The sequence below is a fragment of the Saimiri boliviensis genome, chromosome 8 (assembly GCF_048565385.1).
Source record: "Saimiri boliviensis isolate mSaiBol1 chromosome 8, mSaiBol1.pri, whole genome shotgun sequence".
Classification (NCBI taxonomy): domain Eukaryota; kingdom Metazoa; phylum Chordata; class Mammalia; order Primates; family Cebidae; genus Saimiri; species Saimiri boliviensis.
This window is the reverse complement of record NC_133456.1, coordinates 37040719-37065471: the sequence shown is the minus strand read 5'-3', so window position 1 is coordinate 37065471 and position 24753 is coordinate 37040719. Positions and strand designations below refer to the sequence as shown.

Below are 24753 nucleotides of genomic sequence, written 5' to 3'. Positions count from 1 at the left end.
GAAAAGGCAGCATTAATCCAAGCATCAGAGCTATGCCTAAGAATCTAATGACAATAGTATTACTTGCTTTCAAAAACCCTTTTATCATTTCCTTTTCTTTCGTATCTCTTTCCACACTGTTATTACAGACCAGGGCTTCATGACCAAAAAATACTGAATCCATTTGGTTAAGTTTGTTAGATGGGTGACTGGCATTGTGTGAAGACCAAAGGTCTGTGTGAATGACTGCATTTTTAATGAATTGACCAGCTATTTGTCATCCCACGAACAGAATTTAATGCTATGTACTGCAAACTGCTGTGAAGAATAATAAATCCAGCTTTTCCAAGGCCTGTTTTCATTTCTAGAATAGAAGGGGGCTCCATTTTGAGTTTTGGTGAGGATTCTTTGGCTCATATAGAAATATGAACCAAGAAGGGAGCTTCCTTTTTGCTTGAGAGCTAAGGTGTGTCTGGTCCCTTCAGGTAGGTAAGTGCTGTATGTTCTCGGAGTTTTCCCATATGGGACAGAAGTCAATTCAAAGTTACTCTTGTTGGTTGCACTTTAAGTGGTAAAAACTAGAAGTGTGTGTTAAGCATGGCTGCTGCCAGCAAAATGGTGCTCTTGTGCAAATTAGAGAAAGGCACCCTCTCCTGGAAGAAGGAGTGATGGCTGAATTTCTTTCCCACACCCTTGCGGAGGGAACAACCTTCACAATCTCATCCACAGCCCCAAGTGCCTGTGAATATGTGTGGGTGAAGTGTATAGGCACATTCTCAAGAGGAAAGAGAGGAGACTCAGGAACTAGGAGTGCTAAGGGGGCTCTCTTTTTACAGTTCTTCTCCCTCCTCACAAAGCAAACTCTCTCCCATTCTCTCACGTCCTTTCCAAAAGTGCCTACTTTATGGTATAAACGTTGGCTACCTTCAAGCAGGGACCACTGAATTCAGCTGGAATACTCTTTGTTCAAAGCTCTGTAATGGGCATAGCAGAGAGGGTCGCAGGTGATCAGGAGCCAGGTCTTATAGAAGGCTTTGGGGTGGTGATGGTGAAGCAAACCAGCTGTAGTCTACTTCTGTAAATAACGTATTCCTGAAAATGTGTACTTAATGTCTAGAAATTACACAAAAAACTTAGCTGTTAGAGCTAAAAATATTGTAAAATCCCCAACTCTTCACTTTTTTTACACGGCTCTATTAAAATATAACTCACATACCACACAATTCATCCATTCAAAGGGTGTAGTTCAATGTTATATCAGTACGTTTACAGAATTATGCAGTTATATTCCTATACTTTGTTGTTGTTGTTGTTGCAGAGATGAGGACTTGCTATGCTGTCCAGGCTGGCCTCAAGTTCCTGACCTCAAGCAATCCTCCCACCTTAGCCTCCCAAGTAACTGGGATTACAGGCACATGCTACTGCACCTGGATCGCCCTATTTTAAGCACACTCTTTAGTGGTATTATTTTCAGCATTGTGGACATGTTCTTTAGTTTTCCTCTCAGTTGGATAGCCAACCAAGTGATATAAATAAAAAAAATCATCCAGTTGGCTGATTGGGTTGCAGGATCACCGAGGAAAGTGTTTTCATATTAATTTTTTTATTATTCTTCAAACTTCCCATTTCAGCACATAAAACAAAGTGCGAGGCTGTTGCTATAGAGGGCACAACACCATTGAGGGGGGCCTGTGCTTGGACCTCTAGAAAAGGCAGGCTGGAGATGCCACAACATAGTGACAGAGAAAGCATAGAAAGCATTATGAGGGTTCAAGGGTGACTGAATCAGACTGTGGGACTGTGAAAGGGCTTTATGGAAAAGAGGACCACTGTGATAGATCTTGGAGAATGAGGATATGGGGTGACCTGGGAAGAGATGAAAAGGGGATTGAGGCTGGGCATGGGGGCTCGCTCCTGTAATCCCAGCAATTTGGGAGGCTGAAGCAGGTAGATTGTTTGAGGCCAGGAGTTTGAGACCAGCCTGGCCAACATGGTGAAAACCCATCTCTACTAAAAATGCAAAAATTAGCCAGACAGGGTGGTGGGCGCGTGTAATTCCAGATACTCAGGAGGCAGAGGATGGAGAATTGCTTGAACCCGGGAGGCAGAGTTTGCAGGGAGCTGAGACTGTACCACTGCACTCCAGACAGAGCCAGATTCTGACTCAAAACAATAACAAAGAAAGAGAGAGAGAGAACTAAAGAAAGAAAGAGAAAGAGAGAGAGAGAGAGAGAGAGAGAGAGAGAGAGAGAGAAAGAGAAAGAAAAAAGAAAGAAAGGAAAAGGAAGAAAGGAAGGAAGGAAAGAAGGAAGGAAGAAAGGATTGCTTGAGGCCATATTGTGGCAAACACTGAATGCCAGGCTGTGGAGGTAATTCTAACTTTCATCCAGTAGGCCAAGGTGACACTGAGGGATTTTAAGTGGGGGAATGGCTATTGGGGCTTTACTTTTGGGGGAACAATTTTGACAGTGATATGAAGGACCAGTTAGAAAGTGCAGCAGAATTTAGGTAACGGGTCATAGGATCTTCAAATAAGTAGAAGGCAGCAAGAAAGACAAGGCAGAGAAAAATCTGGAAAAAAAAAAAAGGCAAAAATAGGGTCTATAAACACCAACCTCTTGAATATGAAAGATTAGGAAGAGAAAGGAGTCAAACAAAACACAAGATTCCAGGAGAAAGATGCTGTCAAGAAGAGATGACCACGTCAAGATGATTTGGTGCTTTAACGGTTTGGTTTTTAACAACTATTTTGGCATAATAGGAACAAGTGGAATATCCAGGCAGTAATGTGATCTGGAACTCGGGGGAGAAGGCATAAATGTAGTTGGAGATTTAGGGAGATTAGCACAAAGCTTAAGATGATTTACTTCAAGTCAAATGGACATGAATTCGAATCCTGACGTGGCCCTGTGCTAGTGGTGTGGCCTTGTCAAATTCCTTAAGTACTCTAAGAAGTTGGAAATGGAAGATAATGACAGTACCTAAGAATTGTGAAAATGAAATGAGTTAATGTGTGTCAAAGCTTAGCCCAATGAGATAAATTCTCAATAAATGGCAGATCTTATTTGGGGTCGCCTGTGGAGCTATGAGGTGGATGGATATTATTGGGGGGGAAGAAGTGGAAGGGGAAGTGGGGGAGAGAGAACTCAGAGGAGGAAAAGGAGGTGGCTCTTGATGGGTGTCAAGGGCCATAGGCTTAAAAGTGACCTTTCCCCAGGGCTCTCAGTGGGGCTGGTGATGTCCTGGGGGAGCCATGGCAAATCTGAGGCTCAGGGAGAGGAAAGGGAAAAGGAGAGGGACAGGGAGAAACAGAGGGACCCAGAGCAAGGGTGGTGAGTCCAGGTGCTCTCAGGGATAGAAAGCGATGTTACTCAGGCAGAGAGAGGAGTGAACATCATAGCAGTTCATCCCAGCAAACAAAGTGTAATTTTAAATAAGATACTGTTCTTCACTTCCTTCTCCAAGCTCTATGAGAGAAACATATGGATCACATCCATGCTTTCTAAAATTGCCTTTCTCCCCCACTTCTCTCCCCTCTTGCCCTCAAAAATTAGCCCTATACCCACCCCCTCACTTTATCCCTTCAACAAAAACAAACAAAACAATAACAGAATTTCCTACGAACCCCAGTCAGCTCACCTTTCCTCCTTCTGCCCCGCTCCTTGCCTTCCTGTTAGAAAGCAATAAAGACCCCAAAGGATGGTGGAAAAGCAGCACCAGAATCCTTTTCAGGGAGCTGGAGGAGAAGAAAGCCTAGCAAAGCTTATAGGGTTATTATTTCCCTCTTGTCGCAGGGGTTTCTTCTCACCTGCAAACCATACTTAAAAGAAAAAGAAAGAAAATGTTCCAGTGTCAAGTTCTACTTGGAGGTTACCCCAGTACCCTCAAATGCAAAACCTGTCTCTCTCCACTTCCCCAGCTTTTGGGCCACCTGGAGGGCGAATTGCAACCCTACCTGTCTATGCTGATGGCGCAGAGGTTCAGGATGCTGGCTGTACACATCATGACATCCAGGGTGACAAAAACATCGCAGCAAATGCGACTGAAATTCCAGACTCCACCTGTCACCTGGGTGTCAGAGACAAGGATGTTAGTTTTTACCCCAGTGAAGGAATAACAACCCAACTGGCCCTATCATCTTTCCTATGCTGCCTAGAGTAGCTGTTGGCGCTCCTGCTCCCTGTGTACCATTGTTCCCACACGGCAGATGGACATCGAGGGAGTGTCAGGCTATCTGAGATTGGTTGCTAAAGAAAGGACAAATTCACAGAATGTTAGAATGTTAATGCTGGAAGTGATCTTCCAAATCAATTAGACTAGAGATTCTCAAAGTGTGGTCCACAGTGGGATATTCATTAAAGATGTAGATTTCTGAATCCTTCTTATTATACCTACTGAGTCAGAATCTTTGACTCTTTGGTCCATAAAATCTTCATTTTTAAATAAACACTCCTATACATACCAAGATTTGAGAATCACTGGTGAAGTTCAAACTCAGGAGGCAAGTAACTCTCCTTGTGGTTAAGTGATGTACTTACTCATAGATGCTTAGCTGGTGGCAAAATAACTTTGGTGACTGCCCGATGCATGCATTGTGCCAAAACTGTATCTCTGAAGCCCTCCACCCAGTAGAGAGTTCATCACTCAAGAAATAAGCTAAGAACACATTTTTCACAAAATGTACCTCCAAAGTAAAAATCTTTCTGGCTTCGGGTTGTAAAGCTTGGAAATGCTCTGAAACACCTATGGGAATCTGTATAAAATAAGTCTGTGCCAATGTGACTGCCTTCAGCACTCTCCCTCCCCACCCACATCCCAGAAACCAAAAGGTGGGGAAGAGGGCTGGATTCTCTCTACTACTTAGAATTCATGAGGATGCTTTTGACTTCATGTATCTATCTGTACCTGTGTTTCAAGTTCCATAACATCCTCTGAGTAATGCTTACAGTCAGGAATTTAGGTAATATCATTTATATTTTAGAATATTTCTACTTATTTTTAAAATTTTACATAGCCTAATTAAGCCAGGAAGTTGTGTCAGGGAGATTGTCACTTTTAAATTGTCCACCAAAGGCCACTCATGGACCGCAAGGCTTTGTGTGGTTACCAGCTTCTTGCCTGTGGGGGCTGCCTTTCTTGGGGAGCATAGTACTCAGAGAGAAACCCGAGCTTTGTGTCTCTGGCTGTAGCTGGGTATTCACAATACCCCTCCTGAACAGGCCCAGTGGCCATTTAAGAGGAAGAAAGAATGAAAAATGGTACAGTAGCTTCTAAAGTAGCTTCTCAACAAGAAAACAGATACTGAACAAATGACTGTGCCTAATGATAGTGCTATCCCTTTGTCTGGAGTTTCTCATCCAAACATTTTCTTATATGATCAAAGCACTTCACTGTTCATTTTATCCCAATAAAGCAAGGTCCTAAAAGATCGTCTGTCCTACCTTGCCAGTAATAACTTCTTCCTCTTGGATTTGTTTCTTTTTTTGCATCTCATTTTATTCCTATGTTTGGTCATCTCCAGACTGTTTTGAGAAACCCTGACCAATGATTTTTTGTTTAAAAGCAACAATGAAAAGTTAAAACTAGTGAAGAATTTGTTCATTTGGTTTTGGATTTACTGTCTGTCTTTTAGTTTGACCAATTGGCTCTGTATAAATGAAAACAATATGAATTTATAGGAATCATGAGAATAAAAAGCTTTTAAAAAATTGAGATGTAAGAATTCTGATCTAAAGAGTCATAATGTCACAATGATTTAGGGGAACCAGGAGAATAAAAGATGGTTTTGTTCATTACATAGGACGGTTGTATACTGTAAAAGCTTCTTGAAGAAGTTGAATTTGTATAATAAATTTTATTTCAACATTATATCTTCTCAGCAGTTAATGTCTTAAATTGGGTAAAGAAACACTTTTTGGCATAATTGTGAGCACATGTTTGTTTATGTGTGTTTTGGGCTAGTGTAGGTGAAAACGGATAGTTAAGACAACAGCAAACTTCAGTGTTTGCTGGATATTCATTCATTTATTCATGCACTTGTAAAGCAAATACCTGTGAAGCTCTTAGTACATGTAGTGCTCGACTTAAGACCACAGTCGGGACTGCGGAACGGTCGTAACACGATTTGGTCATAAGTTGAGTAGGCTATATGTACAGTTGAAATGGTGCACGCGGAGATGGTAGTGCTGCCAGAAACTGGTCCACACTGTCGTACGCCCAGCTGGGCAATGTTTCCGCTGCCAGTCGCGGAGCAGTCGTGGCTAGCGATTGTGGTCGTAAAGTTGAATGGTCGTAAGTTGCATAGGTCGTAAGTCGATCAATACCTGTACTTGGTTTTTAGGAGTGTATGTCATGTGTGTTGAGAGGTTTTACAAAATGTACTATAGGGCCTATCCTTAAAGAATTTACATGATAACTGGAGAAGCAAGACACTCTTCAATAGAATACTAGAGATCATCATGATATCCTAATATTGTTAATAGGAATTAACATTTATTAAGAATTTACTGTACATGTGTTACCAACCCACATGACCCATTCCAGAAATTTCTATAACTTTGAAACTTCAGATTTTGAAAACTGAATTTGTTTTTATTGTATGAGTTCCTAGAGGTTTTTGAAGACAAGTTATACCCTTACTTGGTAGGTGGTAGGAGATGGAGTGACTGTTACTTAACCAACACCAACAGGAGCAGGAAGAGTTACTTGTTCACTGCTGCATCCCCAGCTCCCAGAGCAAGGCCCAAGCATGAAAACATATTCTGAAATAATAAATGGCCTCTGATGTAATCTGTCATAATAAGAGCTAATCTTTATTGAATGCTTACTAAGTTCCTGGTGTTCTGCAAAGCACTTTATATGCATTGCCTCTATTGCCAATTATATCCTCTGACAGAGGATTATCTTTATTGTCAGGGAAGAACCTAAAAGCTTAGAGAGAATAACCACTTTGTCCAAGGTCACAGGGCTAGTACAGGCAGACAGAGCATTGGAATGTAGGTTGTTACACACCCTGCTATAGGGGAGTGTTAGGTGAGGAGGGGTAGTTGTTAGAAAAGAGATGGAAGTGGGTAGATACCAGGGGAAAGGAGAAAACCAGGTGCTCCTCAGGGATTTTTGTGTGACAAACCACATCATCTCCTTTCCAGGGAAAGAGACACTCTCCTGATTGCATCTAGCCCAGGGTTCAAAGAATAGTGCAAGAGACAGTGGCACTTTGGGGCTGGTGAAAGTACACCAGACAGTTTTCTTTAATACCCCTCCTGTTTGGCCACCAAAGGCCAAAACCCTCAAGCTGTTTTCTGGCTTCCAGGCCCCCACTGGCCTCTCATCCCATTCTGGCTATCCTCTTTTTCTGTCTCGTGATTCTGCCACCAAAATTCTCATTCTCTCCTTGATTTCAGCTTAGAGTCAAGAAGAAAACAATCTGATTAGCTGATTAAAATAATTCCCACTGAGGTGCCATCACTTAGCCTTCCCTGGAGCTTACTCATTAAAATGAGTCTCTAATTGGTGAGATTTACGGTGGAATTTTTTTTTTTTCCTATTGGCATCCTCCACATCAAGAAACTAATAGTAAGAGATCAATAAAGCGCATCTAGGTGCCAAGAATATGTTGGTAACTCTCACACATGATCTCATAGCAACCTGAAGAGGCAAGTATGATTTCTAACTTACAGATAGAGAAATGGAAGCCAGGTGCGGTGGCTGACACCTGTAATCCCAGCACTTTAGGAGGCTGAGGTGGGCAGATCACCTGAGGTCGGGAGTTCAAGACCAGCCTGACCAAAATGGAGAAACTCTGTCTCTACTGAAAATACAAAATTAGCTGGGTGTGATGGCGCATGCCTGTAATCCCAGCTACTCTGGAGGCTGAGACAGGAGAATCGCTTGAATCTGGGAGGTGGAGTTTGCGGTGAGCCAAGATCATGCCATTGCACTCCAAACTGGGCAATAAGAGCACAACTCCATCTCAAGAAAAAATTAAATAAATAAAAGAAATGGAGACCTTGAAGGGTTGAGTAATTTGCCTAAGGACCCATAGCTTGTAAAGGGAGCTAGAATTTCGACCTCTTTATATTAACCATTACTCTTCTTGCCTCTCAAAGGTTAGCATCTTGTGCTTCTGAGAAGTGTACAATTTAACTCCGTTCTAATATCATAGGAGGAAGAGTTGGTGTGTGTCCATCCATTACCCATGTAGCCACTGTCTATTGAGTGCCCACGATGTAGCTGATATTTTGCTTGGGCGGGTGTATTGAAACAAACCTATTTTGTTCCCAGGGTCTCAGAATACAATGTGTGCCTATTACCGGCAGTAACGTGTGAATGGGTGTGGGTGAACTGAGGGCCCAGGAGATAGATACTAAGAAAACAGCTGTGAGGTAATGTGATAGGTGCCAAAGGTGAGATAGGTACAAAGTGTTGGGAGCTTATGAAAGGCAGAGTGGTTTTTGAAATTAAAACAGATAAAAGTGAAAAGAGGCCAGGTGTGGTGGTTCACACCTGTAATCCCAGCACTTTGGGAGGCTGAGGTGGGCAGATCACTTGCAGTCAGGGGTTCAAGACCAGCTGGCCAACATGGTGAAACCCCCATCTCTACTAAAAATACAAAAATAAGCTGGATGTGGTGGTGTGCGCCTGTAATCCCACCTACGAGGGAAGCTGAAGCCAGAGAATGGCTTGAACCCGGGAGGCAGAGGTTGCAATGAGACAAGATTGTGCCATTGCACTCCAGACTGGGCAATACAGTGAGACTCAGTCTCAAAAAAAAAAAAAAAAAAAAAAAAAGTGGAAAAAGTCAGTTTGGCTTAAGGCTTTTTAGAGACACCATTCTTTCTCCTGCATTCTAATGAATAACTCACTTCAGAATTATACAGCAGCCAGGTGGTGTTACTCTTACTTGCTAACGAATGTACTAACTCCTTGTGGCGATACAGAAGTTGAGTAAGCAGGAAAGTGTCTTCAGGTACTGAACTTGTCTAACGATTTTCAATAGACACAACCTAGGGCAGCATTCCCCACATTTACTGATTATAAGGCAGCATTTCCCAAATCTCAGGAAGCTCTTGTTAAACAAAATGATTCTTAGGCCTCACTTGGAGTAATAAGTCCCTCAAGTGATTCTTTCTGTGTTGGTTTGGGAAACACTAGTCTGAGGCTTAAGGGGAGCAAAATATGATCCTCACAAATGGTTGTACCTAAAGCAGGGCTCCTTAAGCATTCTTTACCCTGTTGATTTCGTTAGCTTCATGGTCCCTGTCTCAGAAGAATGTGTTTTTTTTTTTTTTTTTTTTTTTTTTTAGATGGAGTTTCGCTCTGTCGCCCGGGCTGGAGTGCAGGGGCATGATCTCCGCTCACTGCAACCTCAACCTCTCGGTTTCAAGTGAATCTCCTGCCTTTTATTTATTTATTTATTAAATATAAATAAATATAAAATAAATATAAAATTTATATATATTTATTAAATATAAATAAATATAAATAAATATTAAATAAATATTAAATATAAATAAATAGCCTCCCAAGCAGCTGGGATTATAGGCACCTGCCACCATGCCTGGCTAAATTTTGTATTTTTAGTAGAGACCGGGTTTCAGCATGTTGGCCAGGATTGTCTTGAACTCCTGACATCAGGTGATCTACCCATTTCAGCCTCCCATAGTGCTGGGATTACAGGCATGAGCCACTGTGCCTGGACAGAAGAATGTTTTTAATGCATTCATAGAGCATATCAATTTTATTGAAATACAGTTATCAAAGTTTAAAGATATATGTGTTTCTTTAGTAATTCATTAACAAGATCTAGTGGCAGGGTCAAAATTCCTATAATTTCAAAGTAATGATAAGTATAAGTGATGTTTCAAGATGTATGCAATAATCATAATGCAGTTTGAAAACATGAATATCATCAGTGTGAAGGAGTGTTAAAAAATTAAACAAAATTTAGGAGGCTGAGGCAGGAGAATTGCTTGTACCCGGGAGATAGAGGTTGCAGTGAGCCGAGATTGCGCCACTGTACTCCAGCCTGGGCGATAGAGTGAGACTCCATCTCAAAAAGAAAAAAAACAAAAGTGAAAAAAATTAAGAAATCTGTGACACTAAACATTGCTTCTGCTGTGGGTTGATACCTAGTTTGTAATTAAAGGAAATTCTAAATTTCATCTCAGGGAAAATAAAGGAGTAGTTTTATTTACATCCAAGTTGATGAAATCCGAAGATTAAGAACCCCTACTCTAAAGGGATGAGTTTTTAGTTGTTTGGAAATAGCCAAGGGGCAAAGATAGAATTACTTCTCTAATTAGCCTCTTCAGTCCATCTTTGTTTGCTACATTCGGAGTATTTTTTGGTGGGAGGGTTGCTGTGGGGCAACATAGGATAATAAGTAAGGATTTTTCACTTCTCGGCATCTTAATTTCCCCATCTGTGAAATGGGCATTTTGTGGCTTAGTGGTTCCCAAATGTCATAGTAGATGACTAGCTGGCTGCACAAGTCACATCAGGTGGGAGTGGGGCCGGTGGCTTATTATAATTACTCTAGACCTCCAGGCTTGCACCAGAAATGCTGGCTTGGTAGACCTGAGGTAGACCCAACAGTTTGTTTATTTGTTTGATTTTTTGAGATGGAGTATTGCTCTGTCGCCCAGGCTGGAGTGTAATTGTTCGATCTCACCTCACTGCAATTTCCACCTCCTGAGTTCAAGTGATTCTTCTGCCTCAGCCTCCCGAGTAGCTGGGATTACAAACAACTACTCCTGGCTAATTTTTTTATTTTTAGTAGAGACAGGGTTTCACCATGTTAGTCAGGCCTGACCTCAGGTGATCTGCCCGCCTTGGCCTTCCAAAGTGCTGGGATTACAGGCACGAGCCACCGTGCCCGGCCCAGTTTGTATTTTTTCGAGATGGAGTTTTGCTCTTGTTGCCCAGGCTGGAGTGCAGTGGCATGATCTTGGCTCACTACAATCTCCGCCTCCCAGTTTCAAGTGATTCTCCTGCCTCAGCCTCCCGAATATCTGGGATTACAGGCATGCACGACCATGCCCGGCTAATTTTGTATTTTTAGTAGAGATGGGGTTTCACCATGTTGGACAGGCTGGTTTCGAACTCCTGACCTCAAGTGACCCACCCGCCTTGGCCTTCCAAAGCGCTGGGATTACAGTCGTGAGCCGCTGCACCCGGCCCAGTTTGTATTGTTAACAAGCAGTCTCTCCTTCCCCAACTGCTGTAAGCTAAGTGTGTCCCCCAAAAGGGGTGTGTTGGAAATTCAATCTCCAATGCAACGGTGTTGGGAGATGGGGCCAAATAAGAAGTGACTAGCCTTGAGGACTCTGCCCTCATGAGTGGATTGATGTTGCTCTTGTGGGAGTGGGCTCCTTTTAAAAGGGCAAGTTTGGTCCCCGTTTGCTTCTCTTCTGTCCTCCCACTTTCCACCATGGGATGGCAGCATGGAGGCCCTTTCCAGATGGAGGCCTCTTGATCTTGGACTTTCAAGCCTCCAGAACTATTCTTTATAAATTACCCAGCCTCATGTATTCTGTCGTAGCTGCACAAAATGGACGAACATTCCCCCTGATGAAAGTTTACTTTAGAGCTGCTGAAAGTAGGTGCATAAGAAGTATGGAGTAGCCCATTTAAAAATGAGACTCCAAGACTCATCCTCAGAGAAATCATGTCATTAGAATATGGCCAGGAATTTCTTGTCGTTGGATCACACTGTGGAAATGATTCTCTAAGCCCTTCCAGCTTTAATATTCTATGAGCTTTTATCAAAATCCAGAGTTTGGTAAAGACATTGTGAGAATATCCTGTTTTTGTTTTCCGGTAGGGAGGTCTTACATTGCTATCATTTGGGGGTTTCTGAGCTGTTGTAAAACTTTCCTTGAAAAAAAGCACTTCTTTATTTTTCAGAATCAATATCATTACAAAACTCAAAGATTCCTCTGTTCCCAAAATATTGCTATTTTTTCCTTTCATCACCATCCAACCTCGATTGCTTTTTCTGTGATGCGTTTCCTTGTCTGAACTCATCCGATTCTATCTTGCTTGACTACCTTTCTTAATCCTCAAGTCTTTTCTCCTGTCTCCAAGTAGCATGGGTTTAGTATTCCAAATGTTCCCCTGGCTGCTTATACTGCCTTTCTCTCCTGATAAAAGTGCTTTAAGCATCACAAAAGGTGCTTCACTTAGTGGAATAAAATGAGATGTTTGTGCTTGGAGAGGAAGCTCCGGAGCGCAGACTGTAAGGCAGGAAATTAAAATCTTGAGAGGAAACCTGAGATAGAACAATTTGGGATGGCACAGAAAAGTTGAGAAAATGCTGCAAATGGAATTAAACAGAAAGCCAAGCCAGCAGCCCTAAGAAATATAGCCTTCTGTGAGGTCACCCACATGATTTTTGTCCTGAACTTCTCTGCTAGGCTTGGGGACAGAAAATACTGAAGCACATCAGTGACTGGTCCCCGTGAGCCCCTTTATATAATGTTCAAGTGAAGGCTCCTCTGTGTCTTAAAGGTGAGAATGATACCAATGAAATCTGACTGTGGCTCACACTTATTCACTATCTTCTTTCATCTTTCCAATAAATAGTACCTGGATTCCACTGGGAATCTATGAGATCCCTGGGCAGTATCCAAGGAAGAAACACATAACCTATGCTAAATCAGTTCTTCCATCTGGAAATCATGTGCCGTAAGTCAGTCCAATCAGAGCATATCTTGATAATTCTACCAGAAATTCTAGGAAAAGGATTTCCTCTCTTGCTGTGAATGGTGTGGTATGGACATGTGAGGCCTATAGCTAAGCCTGTTGCCTGCAGATAAGGCCAACATATGGGAAGCAGAGCTGAGAGAACTGTGGGGAAATGGAGCTGGAGCTCTGATGGAACTGTGCCTGCAGCCCACCCTACCAGAGGACTTTATAAAGTTCCTGGTATGACAGCCAATGCATTCTGGTTTTTTGTTTTGTTTTTAATGTAAGCCAATTGGAATTAAGCTTTTAAAAAAAACTTATAACGAAAAATATCTTAAGTGAGATATTTATTGATCAAAAGTTTTGGTTATCAAAGTACTCTATCAGTCGATGACAGCTGAGCCTAACATCAACTCAACATGAAAAATCTTGTTGTCACCTCCATTTTATTCACTTCAATCCATGTCTTCTGACTCCCAGTTCTGAGTCTTTTTCTCACAGCATGACACTGTGTTGAAATGACATTCATCCCAGTGAATTCCAATAAAGGCAATGTGATACTTTGTTGCCTACCTCAGAGCAATTCCCCACCCCTACATCTTTTATAAATAAAACACACTTTTTTCTTTTTTAGCTTTCCTTTGCAGCTAAAGGTGGCCTCATGACTAAGTTCTGGCCAATTAAGCTAACATGAAATCTCTTAGAAACAAGCTTCAAGCTACTCCAGTGAAAGTGCACGCACTCTCGATCTCTCATTTCCTGCCGTCCCCACCCATCCTATTTTTGAATACTGTCATGATGCTAGAGAGCTATGGGAACATAAAGAACTAGGCTAGCTTGCCAAGAATGGCGAGAGGAAGAATGGAAAAGTCTGGTGTCTGATGAAACCATGGGGCAACTGAACCAACACAATTCTCTTCCTCCAGAATTCTGGTTATGTGAAAAACATTAAATGTAATTAAACCACAACGAATCAAGGTTTCCAGTATTTACAGCCAAAACATTCCTAACTCATAAATACTGGTGTCTGGCAAAATGAGCCAATTTTCCTTTGAAGAAGGTAGATGCGTTCAAATCAAAGCACACGAAACTATGAATTTGGTGAATCTTTTGACTCCCAAAATGGTGTTCTTCTCATGAGTATCTTATCTTCCTGGGGGCCTTCAAGCCTGCAGCAGTCTCTGTGATCAACATTGCACCCTTTTCTTTTCTAATAGGAGCTTTTAGGCTAAGTAATTATTAGAGTAGCTACTCAAACTGCACTATCATTAGGACAAGTTCGTGAGAATAATACTTCGCTGCTTCTTGAGGCACATGGATTTATATATTCATAGCCCATATTTTAAGGGTTCACAGTGCTCTTTTCTTTCATTAAGCTGCCTCATCTGCCTTTAAGGAAAGATAGGAAAACATCTGAGATTAAGAAAAGTATAGATTGATGTAAGATAGAGAGACTTGGTTCTCTGAACTAGGAACTTCTAATATCTTAACTGGTTATCTGTTCATGATGGCTACTTTAAGTGATATCCCATCTTTTACTGAGACAGACCCTTAGCTCACTGCTATGGCAAGTGATGCAGAGATATTCTTCATTGGTCTTAGGGCGTCTTTCTGGTCTTACCAACTTGCTTTAAGGCCCAGTCAGTGCCTTGAATCAAGTTGGTAAGACCAAAAAGAGGCTCTAAGGCCAGTGAGGAGATGTATCTGCTCCCCTAAATCTTCCTTATGTGAATGTAGATTTTAAAAATCATACTCTTATTGCAGCTCAGCCATTTGGTTAAGATCAAATGTCAAAATTATGATCTTGATCACTGAGCACCTACACCAAATAACCTGTTGGACAGAGGGCATCGTATTACGGTTTTTATGGGGAGAAACCAAGAACTCCATCAGGGCTGTTCATGGCAGGAAACCTAAAGGTACTACTGCATTGAGTCCATTAAGGTCTTTGGCAAGATTTCCTGTCATTTTCTGTAGTTTCAGCTGCCCGTCTATGCTCAGCAGTAAAATAGGAACACCACTATATCAGAAGGTATGGCTAGAAGTGGATGCCATGGGTTGGTAGCATGGAAAAGTCTGTCTCCTAAACCAATATATACAGACATTTTCCAGTATGGTCCAACCAGAGTCCTAGAAGTAATCACAAATACATAGCCAATTAATGCCGTGAGTGGCTTTGTTACAGACACCAAAAGCCTGGTTTTATCTTAGAGGGAATAAAAATCTCATTAGAATGACGATCCATTGCCTACATTTCTTTCTGACATTCATCCTTCTGGGTGACTTAAGAATCCTTGGAACATATAGAAATGGACAAAAACATTTTAGGAGAATGGTGACAGTGCTGGGAGTCATTGACCAATTCATATTGGCTTGTTGCACCTAAAGTGCCTCATTCTTGAACAGAAATATCACGTGATTCTAAACTTTTTTCACTCTCATTATTATTGATGTAAAATAACACATAGCTCATCCCCAAAAGTCCTCACCCCAAAATGTGGGACTGTAACAATAGATAGAGAGGCAGATGGTATTAGCAGAAATAGCCTGTATAATGCATACGTTACAGAGAAGATTTATTTCATCATTTAGATATCAAATGTTAAAACATTTAGCATGTGTTGTGTGCCAGGTAGTATGTTTAGGCTACAGTAAACGAAGAACAAAGACCTAGTGTCTGACTTCAAGGTTGACTCAGACTTATTGGGTTGCCAGAAAAATCAAGATAATTATAAGACCCTTCACCCTCCCAACTAGGATTCTCCTAACTGGGAAGAATAAATGCATATTTTTTCCCTCAAGTATTCCCTTAGCCTTTAGATCTATCCAGCCTAGCTGTTTTCCTTCTTTTCCTTTTATTTCTCTATTTTCTTTTTTCTTTATGTCTCCCCCTTGAGATCATAAGTCTAATTTTAGTTCCCAGCCATTCTTTAACATAGGCATTAGCATAGGCAGTCTATATACAAGGTTTTTGCTCTCCCGTGATATGTCACACTTAATTAACTGTCACTTTTACTATCAATATTAACTGAGATATTAATTTGATGAATCTTAATTTCTCTTAATCATAGCATCATTTTTATCCTTCATTGGATACCTCTTTAAAATGACACACAGTGCAGAGGAGAAATATTAATAGTATATGCAGGTTTTTTTTTTTTTTTTTTTTTTTTTTTTTTTTTTTTTCTGAGATGGAGTTTCACTCTTGTTGCCCAGTCTGGAGTGCAATGGTGCAATCTCGGCTCACCTCAACCTCTGCCTCCCGGGTTCAGGCAATTCTCCTGCCTCAGCCTCTTAAGTAGCTGGGATTACAGGCATGCACCACCACACCCAACTAATTTTGTATTTTTAGTAGAGACAGAGTTTCCCCATGTTGGTCAGGCTGGTTTCAAACTTCCAACCTCAGGTGATCCACCCGCCTCGGCCTCCCAAAGTGCTGGGATTACAGGCGTGAGCTACCGTGCCCAGCCTCAGGTTTATTATTTATTTATTTTCATCTCTTAAGTAATTGCATATTTTCCTGGTAAGAATATCTGTTTTTTGAACAGATGTAGTCACCCTGATTTTCTTGTTAGCAAATGGGGGTTTTTCTTGACCACCACCTGACTCTGTTTTGCACTTCCAAATGACAATACTTTTAAATTTAATAAATGTTACTCCCCAAAAGAATTCTCCAGGATCTTGGCACTATCTGTCTGGCAAAGGCTCTGTACTATTAATGGACACATGGAAAACATAAATTTGAAGATTTTGTCTGTTCCTTTGGTAGCAGAGTCTACAGAGAGCTGGTACCCAGGAAGAAAGAGCAAAGAGGGAGGGTAACCGAGCCATCCAAGGAAGTCTGATCTGTTTGCTGGCCATTCTTTCTATCTTTCCCTAGGTTCACTAATTTTTTTTCTATAATTCCTTTTTTCCCCTGGCCTCACATCCCTCCTGCACAACACCCTTATATACATTGAGCACTGGTAAAGATGCCTTCTGGACTGCCTCACCTGGCCCACCATGTCATTGAGATGCATCTGACACAGAGAATAAACTTGAGGCCATATTAGGAAGAGTCCCATCACTTAGATCTAGTCACCTGAACATTGGAGACCCATGAACAGAATCATTCTCAGCTCCCTGGTTCTGATGTGGGTAAGGGACGAGATGGCGGCTGTTTTCCAGAGCTTTGGCTCTCTCATTAAAGGGAGAATGAGAGCTCTCCTTCCTTCCTCAGTTCCTGACTATTCAGGGAATCTTTTGAACCCTGAAGGCTGGGAACTCAGGGAAGACAAATACAAGCACAGTCATAGAGGCAGCATGTGCCAGAAGTCTACTCACCTCCAGGTATACCACCCAGGGCATCACCAAGGTGGCCACCAGCAAGTCTGCCACAGCCAGGCTCACTACTAGGTAGTTGGTGGTAGTCTGCAGGGCCCGCTCCTTCAGCACAGCCGTGCACACCAGGCCATTGCCGAAGACGATGGCCAGGATGAGTGTGCAGTAGGAGAGGGCATAGTAGGCATGTGGGCGAACCTGGCTGGCACCTGTGGAGTTTTCCTCCCCACAGGTGTAGTTCAGGTGGCCACTCAGCTGACTCAGAGGTGCCATAGCCCAGAGGGAGGTGCGTGATGCCAAGGGCCTTCCTGTGAGGAGACAGAAAACAATATTAATAAAATCAGACTCTTTGGGGCTTGGTTGCTTAGTTACATGTTTTGATTTACTGCATTAACAAATATTTATGGAGCATTTTCTACAAGGTAGGGACCGTTGTGAGAGTTGGAGATACAGCAATGAACAAAGCAGATAAAAATTGCTCCCCTTTGAAGCTCCCATTCTGGAGGAGAAGACAGACAATAAACAAGATAAATAAAAGATGTGGTATGTTCAATAATGATATGTATATTGGACACAAATCAGGGAGGTGGGTAAGTAGTGGGTGAAGATTGTGTGTATGTGGGTGAATAAGTCTGAATATAATCAGGAACTCCTCATGGAGAAATCAGCAATTGAGTCAGGACCTGCAGGAGATCAGGAAGCAGACCATGCAGATAGCTGATAAGATAGCAGTACAAGCAGTGAGAACAGCAGGTACCAGCAGGAAGAGCTAGCACATAGAAGGCATAGGAGGGAGGCCAGTGAGGCTGGAGCCAAGTGAGGCAGGAGTAGAATAGTGGAGGTGGCGTGGTAGAGAGGTTGTGCAGTGCCATGGAAAGTACCATGCTTGAACTCTGAATAGGACGGGAAGCTGTTGTAGGATTACAATCCCAGCTCTGATGCTTCCTAACTCTGGGACCTTCTGCTTATTACTTTACCTCTCTGAGCTCCAGATTCTTCCCGTGTAAAATGCGGGAATGATGAAACCCACCTAACTTAGTCCATTTTGGGTAGCTATAACAGAACACCTGAGTCTGGGTAATTTACAAAGGTCAGAAATGTATCCTCTCACAGTTCTGAAGTCTAGAGGAAGACATAAGGCCTGTGACTTACAGTGTAACCCTGAAACCCAAGCAAAAGTGACTCTTGCCCCAGGCTCTGTGCTATAAGGAGCCCACTCTGGTCTTCTGCTATCGTCTGAAGTTTGTGTCTCCCTAAACTCATATGTAGAAATCCTAACTCCGAATATGATGGCATTAGGAGGTGGGGGCCTTTGAGCAGTGATTAGGTTATGAGGACAGAGCCCTCATGAATGGGATGAGTGCTCTTATAAAAGAGACCCAGAGAGCTAGCTAGTCTCTTTCACCAGGCGAGGACATAGAGAAAGACAGCCATCTACGAACCAGAAAGCAGGTCCTCACCAAACACTGAAACTTCTGGTGCCTTGATCTTGGACTTCCCAGACTTCAGAACTGTGAAAAACAAATATCTGTTGTTTATAAGCTACCCAGTTTATGGCATTTTGTGATAGCAGCCCACAAGGACTAAGGCACCCTCTACTGTTATTCCTCTACGCCTCTACAGGATTGATGCTGTAACCTCCCACAGTGCCAAGGAGAAGGTTTGCTAAGTTTATACCCTTGTCTAGACCACACTCAGAATTCTCTGCCAAACTGCTCAGAGCCTGTTTCCAGGGCGTCATGGGCCTCACTCTAAATCTGTCACCCTGAGGGTAGACTATGCCATAAATGTGGAGGGTCCCTGGGGCCAAGTGGGTAGCTTTCAGTTACAGTTCAAACAAATAGATCCTATGTAGCCTGAGGTGTGAAGAGAAGAGGACATGGTCCCTGAAGCAGGTTAGGCGTGAGGGCCCAGCTTCTCCTTCATGGTCACATTTTGTGGAATGCTGAAGGGTCCTGTAATCTTCCATTCAAACCTGGCCTTCCACATTGTTACGAAGTGTATTCATCAAGGTGGGAAGATTAAACATTTCACTCAGTGGCTTGTTGGTTACAACTTTAAAATATTTAAACATGGTACATACGGACCTTTATGGGAACTCTCTCTCCAGGCCCGGGCAGAAGTAGAGGCTGGCTTGGTGGGTAGAATTGGCCCTCAAGCCACGTATCTATAGCTTGATTAGGAGATGGGCCTAATCATGGCTGTCATTTTGTACCTCACTTTGAAATGTTTCAGCCTGAAATGTGAAAGAGTTAAAATGAACAAATGATTGGAAAAGGGTGACCAACTTGGAATGAATTTAGAGAATTGTTTAAAAAAATTGTCCTTTATCTTGGCACACTGTTTGCACTCAATGTATTTTAAAACATAATAATAATTCTTGATAATAATTATAATTTTCTCATTATTCAGAGGAGGGCGGCTGCTACCCTGGAGATAGCAATGCAGCTGCCAAGAGCTTTTGAAAAAATACAATGTTTTCTGATTGTTCAAGGATATTTCCACTTTTAAGGCAGGCTCGGGCCCAAATGTCTTCCCTTTCACAGTTGGGCCACTTTGGAATACAGTGGCCAGAATCCCTCTTTTCTGGGGTCTGAAGCTAATGTCTTAGCTTCACCTTACCTGCCACATAAGAGAGAGGCATAAAACCTTTGAATATTTGTTACCCTTTTGCCGGACTTTTTGCCTACCAAGAGATTTGACAGCTACCTAAAAATAGTATAGCTGAATGCCAGCAGCTAATTATATGAAGGGAAACCCTCAACTCTGAAAATAAATTCTGAGCCTGATGTTGGACTCTCAGTTGCATGGATTTCTGATTTCTAATTTATTTTTTTCCACATCTGATCTTAGAGCCTTTATAACAGCAGGTGGGTTAAACCGTGATTGTCCAGGTAGTTTCGGAAGAGCTGTGGATGTGGGAGATGAAAGCAAAGATGACTGAGATGCTAGATTACTCTCTGCCTCTCAGCTAATTATTTCACCTTTCTCCCTGCTTAGGTTTTTTTTTTTTTTTTTTTTTTTTTTCCCAAACAAGAGTTGCTTATATAACACAGAACTGAGCTGGGCTTTCTTCTTTCTTTTCCCCTCCATTAGATATGCTAACAGATGGGAAACTGGTCTCAGATAAGAAGAAGCAAACAGCCTAGAGAAGTCATTAACTCAGTCACTCTCTAAGTAATTTACAATGATAGGCTGGTTTTCTCATCAGCAAAATGGGGATAATCCTATCAATTCCTTAGGGTTATTATGAAGATCAAATGAAATGATATACATGAAATTTGGCACTACTGACAATTTGGGCTGAAAAATTCTTTGTTGAGTAGGTCGTCCTGTGCATTGTGGGATGTTTAACCGCATCCTGACATCTGTGCACTAGATGCCAGTAGCACACCCCTCCCCACAAATTGAGACAATCAAAAATGCTTCTAGATGTTGCCAAATGTCCCAGGGTGGGGGGTGGGGGGCAAAATTGCTCTCCCCATTGAGAATCATCACTCTAGCATAATGTCTGGCACAGAGCACCAGAAATATCGTCACTTTCATTGTTAAGGGAAAGGTGGGAATAGGTGAAGAGTTAAATAAGCTGTGATTATAGAGTATCTCGTGAACCTGGAAATTATGACATTCATGGTAACCTCAGCAAATGGTGGAGAGGAGGTAAAAGAGTAGAGGAGGCAGACAACTAGAATATTACTCCTTACTTCATTCTTTTAAGATTCATTACATATAACACTACTTACACATTTTAATGAGCTTTTAAATTCCTTACAAAGTATTGATTTATCTTGTTCTTTATAGTGTGTTCTGCCATCTTTCAGAGTGAGTGCATAACCTATTTAAAAAGTCAGAGGAACAGAGAGTGGTCAGGTCCTCATCAGTTATGATTTTGTCCTGCTTTGCTGTTGTTCAGTTTCTCAGTGCTGAATAAGTCTTCTGGAAACATTTGTGGGGTGCCTCCTTAGCACCTCATTAAGACTTACAGAGTTTTAATTATTTGTTCTCTTTCTGTAAGAGAACAAATGAAGATAAAGACAACTACATCTGGGCTACTAGTGTGTGTCAGATACAAGTACTTTATGTGCATTTTAATAGTTATAGGAGCCCTAAAGGTGGATACTGACATATTTCTTTTATGGATTAAAAAAACTGAGACAAAGTGAGACAGAGAGATTCAATTACTTTCTCAAGATTACACCATGTGTCAGGAACTCATCTGAACCAAGCTTTATCTCAGGCATTCTTAAATACCAAACTCACAATTATCTAATGTGTCTATGCTAGGTATGGAAGTTGATGTCAGTTATTCCCAGCTGGACTTAGGGGCTCATTCCTGTAGTCCCAGTACCTTGGGAGGCTGAGGTGGAAGGATCACTTGAGGCCAGGAGTTTGAGACCATCCTGGGCAACATAGTGAAACTCCATCTTTAAAAAAATAAATTAAAAGAAAATAATTTTTCTAATGTATTCCCAGCTACTCGAGAAGCTGAGGCAGGAAGATTGCTTGAGTCCAGGAGTTAGAAGCTGCAGTATAATTGTACTAGCCCAGACTGGGTGACAGCACAAGATCCTGTCTCAAAGTTAAAAAAAAAAACCCACAAAACTTTCATTCCCAAGTTGAGATGGGTTTCACTCAACCAAGAACAAAACACTTAAGTAGCAGGGTTCCATGACCACATCTTCACTCATTTCACAGGTCTTTGGCTATTGCCATCTCTAATCTTTTACTCAGACACCTCCTGACTACCAGTCACCAGAGCTTTTCTGATCTGGGCTATAATTCGGACTTGCTATATTGCCTGATAAAATTAATAATTATAGCTAAAATTTATAAGCATTATCATCAACCCCACAACAGCCTGATGAAGAAGGTATGCACTAAAGTCATACCAATTTTTCTAGAAAAAACAGGTGAGTCACAGAGAGGTTGAGTATCTCGGTGAGGCCACAAACCAGTAAATGATGGAGTTGATTCAACCCAAGCTTTATCTGATTCCAGAGTTCATGTTCTTAACTATGCCACTTTTGGGGTGAGACAGACAAATGTGAAATGGGTACTAATTTTAAAATCTCATTTGTTCAGGGTATCTTATGCATATCACCTGACTCGGTTTGATGAAGTAATGCAGGTGCACACTGCTCATAGAGCCAGTGGGAGTTACATTGTTATTATTATTAGAGATAGTCTTTAGCATTTCTATGCTACTTTCTTCTTGCAAATTGCTGCCTATTTTCCTAGAAAAGATTCACAAATGCATTGCAATACATAGCATGTTTATGTATTTGGGCACATTTACACTGTTGGTAAATGTACAGAGAAAAACTATTGCTGGTTACTTAGGTCCAGTAGCTAAGATAATAGTTTTTCCCCCTCAATAAACCTGTCTAGTGAAGCATAGCCTACTCACTTTCTATCAAAACCTCTAAGGACTGAGCATCCCACCATTCTAATCAGAGATAAAATGGGGAACTCAGGAAATAAATCAATCAATAAGCAAATATTAATTGATGACAAACTTCAATGCATTAGAAATTGAATCTGCTATTGAGTAGAAACTGGTATTTGCTTTAAAGCATATTCCATAATAAACAGCCTTCTGTATGGATGCTTTAATATTGGACACCCATTTGGATACTGTCAGTATTTTCCTTGCTCAATACCCTTGCTCACTGCTAGCCATACATACCCTTGAAAATATTCAACTATAAATAAATAAGTGCCTGAGTAAGAATCTTTCTCACATTGTCTTTACTTCTCTTTGACTATAAGAGATTCCAGTGCCATGTCAAGTAGTGGGTCTTCACTCTCACCTAAGGACAGACATTTTACAGATATTTTAGTATCAGCAAGCAAAGGGCTTCACCTATAAAGTGAAACAGGCATGCACAATGAGTTTAGATTCCAAGTTTCACTTTGCTATTGCTGCATTATTATTCATGCATGCATTTTGATGGTATTCAATTAAACTAAATGTATGAACTGGAACAAACACCTAATTGCAATGACTTCTGTTGCCCCAGTAAGCTACAGCAAGTAATGGAAGTCTCACAATTAAATAACAACAATACCCTAAAAATCATATATCATCATCAAAGGAAACATACACAATCATCATCTCAAGTACTACATATCTCTGCTGGGAATAATTGGATTCTGACTTAGAAACAGCCTGTCTTTAAATAGACCATTGAAAATAGTGCCTCTCCAAACCTTCAGCTCTGAATTGCCAGGGTGCTGAATTGAGGAGTTTAAAATAACAGACCCTTACAATTAAGTAAAATCCTTAAGAGGAATACAATCAACTTCCATACAAATCCTGGAAATAACAGCTTTTTATTTCCCATCTTTTAATTCTTCCTTGATATAGCTTCTAGAGCCCACAAGGATACAATTTTGGGGAATAAAAGAAAAGAAAAAGGAATAGGAAAGATTTCTACTGTCCAACCACTTATAAGAAAAACAAAACCATTTCCCCAAGGCTTTGGTTTTTAAATAAGAGTGGGTATTGAGTTTTAATGCATATTTTTAGAGATCCACAGAACCCCAAGCTGATTAAATAACATTGAGGAAAATACTATGTACTAAATTAGAAACGAAAAGAAAAATACTTACCCTAAAATTTTCTTCTGATCTCCGGAGACCGAGGAGTTTACCAGTTCAGCTCCTGCAGCCATTTACTGACAGCAGGCATACCCAAGCAAAGCAAACTTTGCTTTTCTCAGGACTCAGAAACTATGCAAACGAATAGAAAGAAATCACCCATTTTTGCCTCCAAGGTGAAATTACTTGAGTGCTGCTTTTCCAGCTTTCCTATTAGACCTTAGAGCATGTTTCATAGCTGCTTTCGAATGCATCGATTTTCTGTAGAGGATTTGGGAGGGACCCTAAACTGAGCATTGGTTGGGTCAGCCGTTCAGAGGTTCTGTCCTTGGTGCTGAAAGAGAGATGGAGTAGGCATAAGCAGGATCAGTTTTCTCTCTCGCTCTCCTCTTTTCCTCTTTGTCGCTATCTGCTCTGGTACTGTGCTTTTTAGTACATGTGTATTTTCCCCTCAGTGCTCTTTTTAATATTAGTTTTTCCACTCTTTTTACCTTTATGCTTCAATTTCTCTTGAATAACTCTCACCGTCCTCAGTTTAATTGCCTTTCCAGATTTTGGTGGGTGTAAAGATGAAGAAGGAACAGATCATCAAATTGATACCACAATTGGTTAATGGAAATCAGTACAATTTAAAACACAATTGACAGGATAATTGAATTTGGAGGTGTAAGCCTGTCTGGGAAAAGAAGGTTAAAGGAAACATATTACAAAGGTAGCAAAATTGAGGCATGGCGTATAACTGGTAATAAAGATGAAATAAGCTTAATACTGTAAGACATGTTAAATGTTTACGTAGTAGCACTTCTTGTTTTCAGAGAACTTTACAAATATTTGCCAGTTCATTCTTACTGATTCTCTATGATATATATATATACCGTTTTAAAAATTGATTTAGAACAAGCTAAAGTGAGATGCAACCAAGGGCAGTATCAGTGAAAGTCAGTAGTAGAACATAAACAATCCTAATTTATGGTCACCTGTTCATCTTACATTTTACTGTGAAATCCTAATCATTTCCTGTTCTCTCTCTCTTTCTTTTTTCTCCTTCTTTTAGGCAATGTGGTAATTTTTCCGCTATTTTCTCTGCCAACAGTGGATGTGCTTGGACTGCAGTGCAGTCATGGGGAAGCTATTTCTCATTTGACTGTGATGGAGACCTCTGCTGGC

General features: G+C 41.2%; 1 protein-coding gene across 1 annotated transcript in view; it reads right to left on the bottom strand.

Moving 5' to 3' along the window:
* The window catches only part of DRD3 (dopamine receptor D3), a 48761-nt gene extending 24844 nt beyond the window's left edge, over nucleotides 1-23917 (bottom strand). The window contains exons 1-4 of the mRNA XM_074403502.1: nucleotides 23599-23917; nucleotides 19074-19222; nucleotides 16990-17294; nucleotides 3935-4047 (exon numbers count right to left, since the gene is read on the bottom strand). Of these exons, the coding sequence (XP_074259603.1) occupies nucleotides 3935-4047; nucleotides 16990-17259 (383 nt within the window). The 5' untranslated portion in view covers nucleotides 17260-17294; nucleotides 19074-19222; nucleotides 23599-23917. The remainder of the gene's footprint in view (nucleotides 1-3934; nucleotides 4048-16989; nucleotides 17295-19073; nucleotides 19223-23598) is intronic.
* Between the last annotated feature and the right edge of the window lie 836 nt (nucleotides 23918-24753).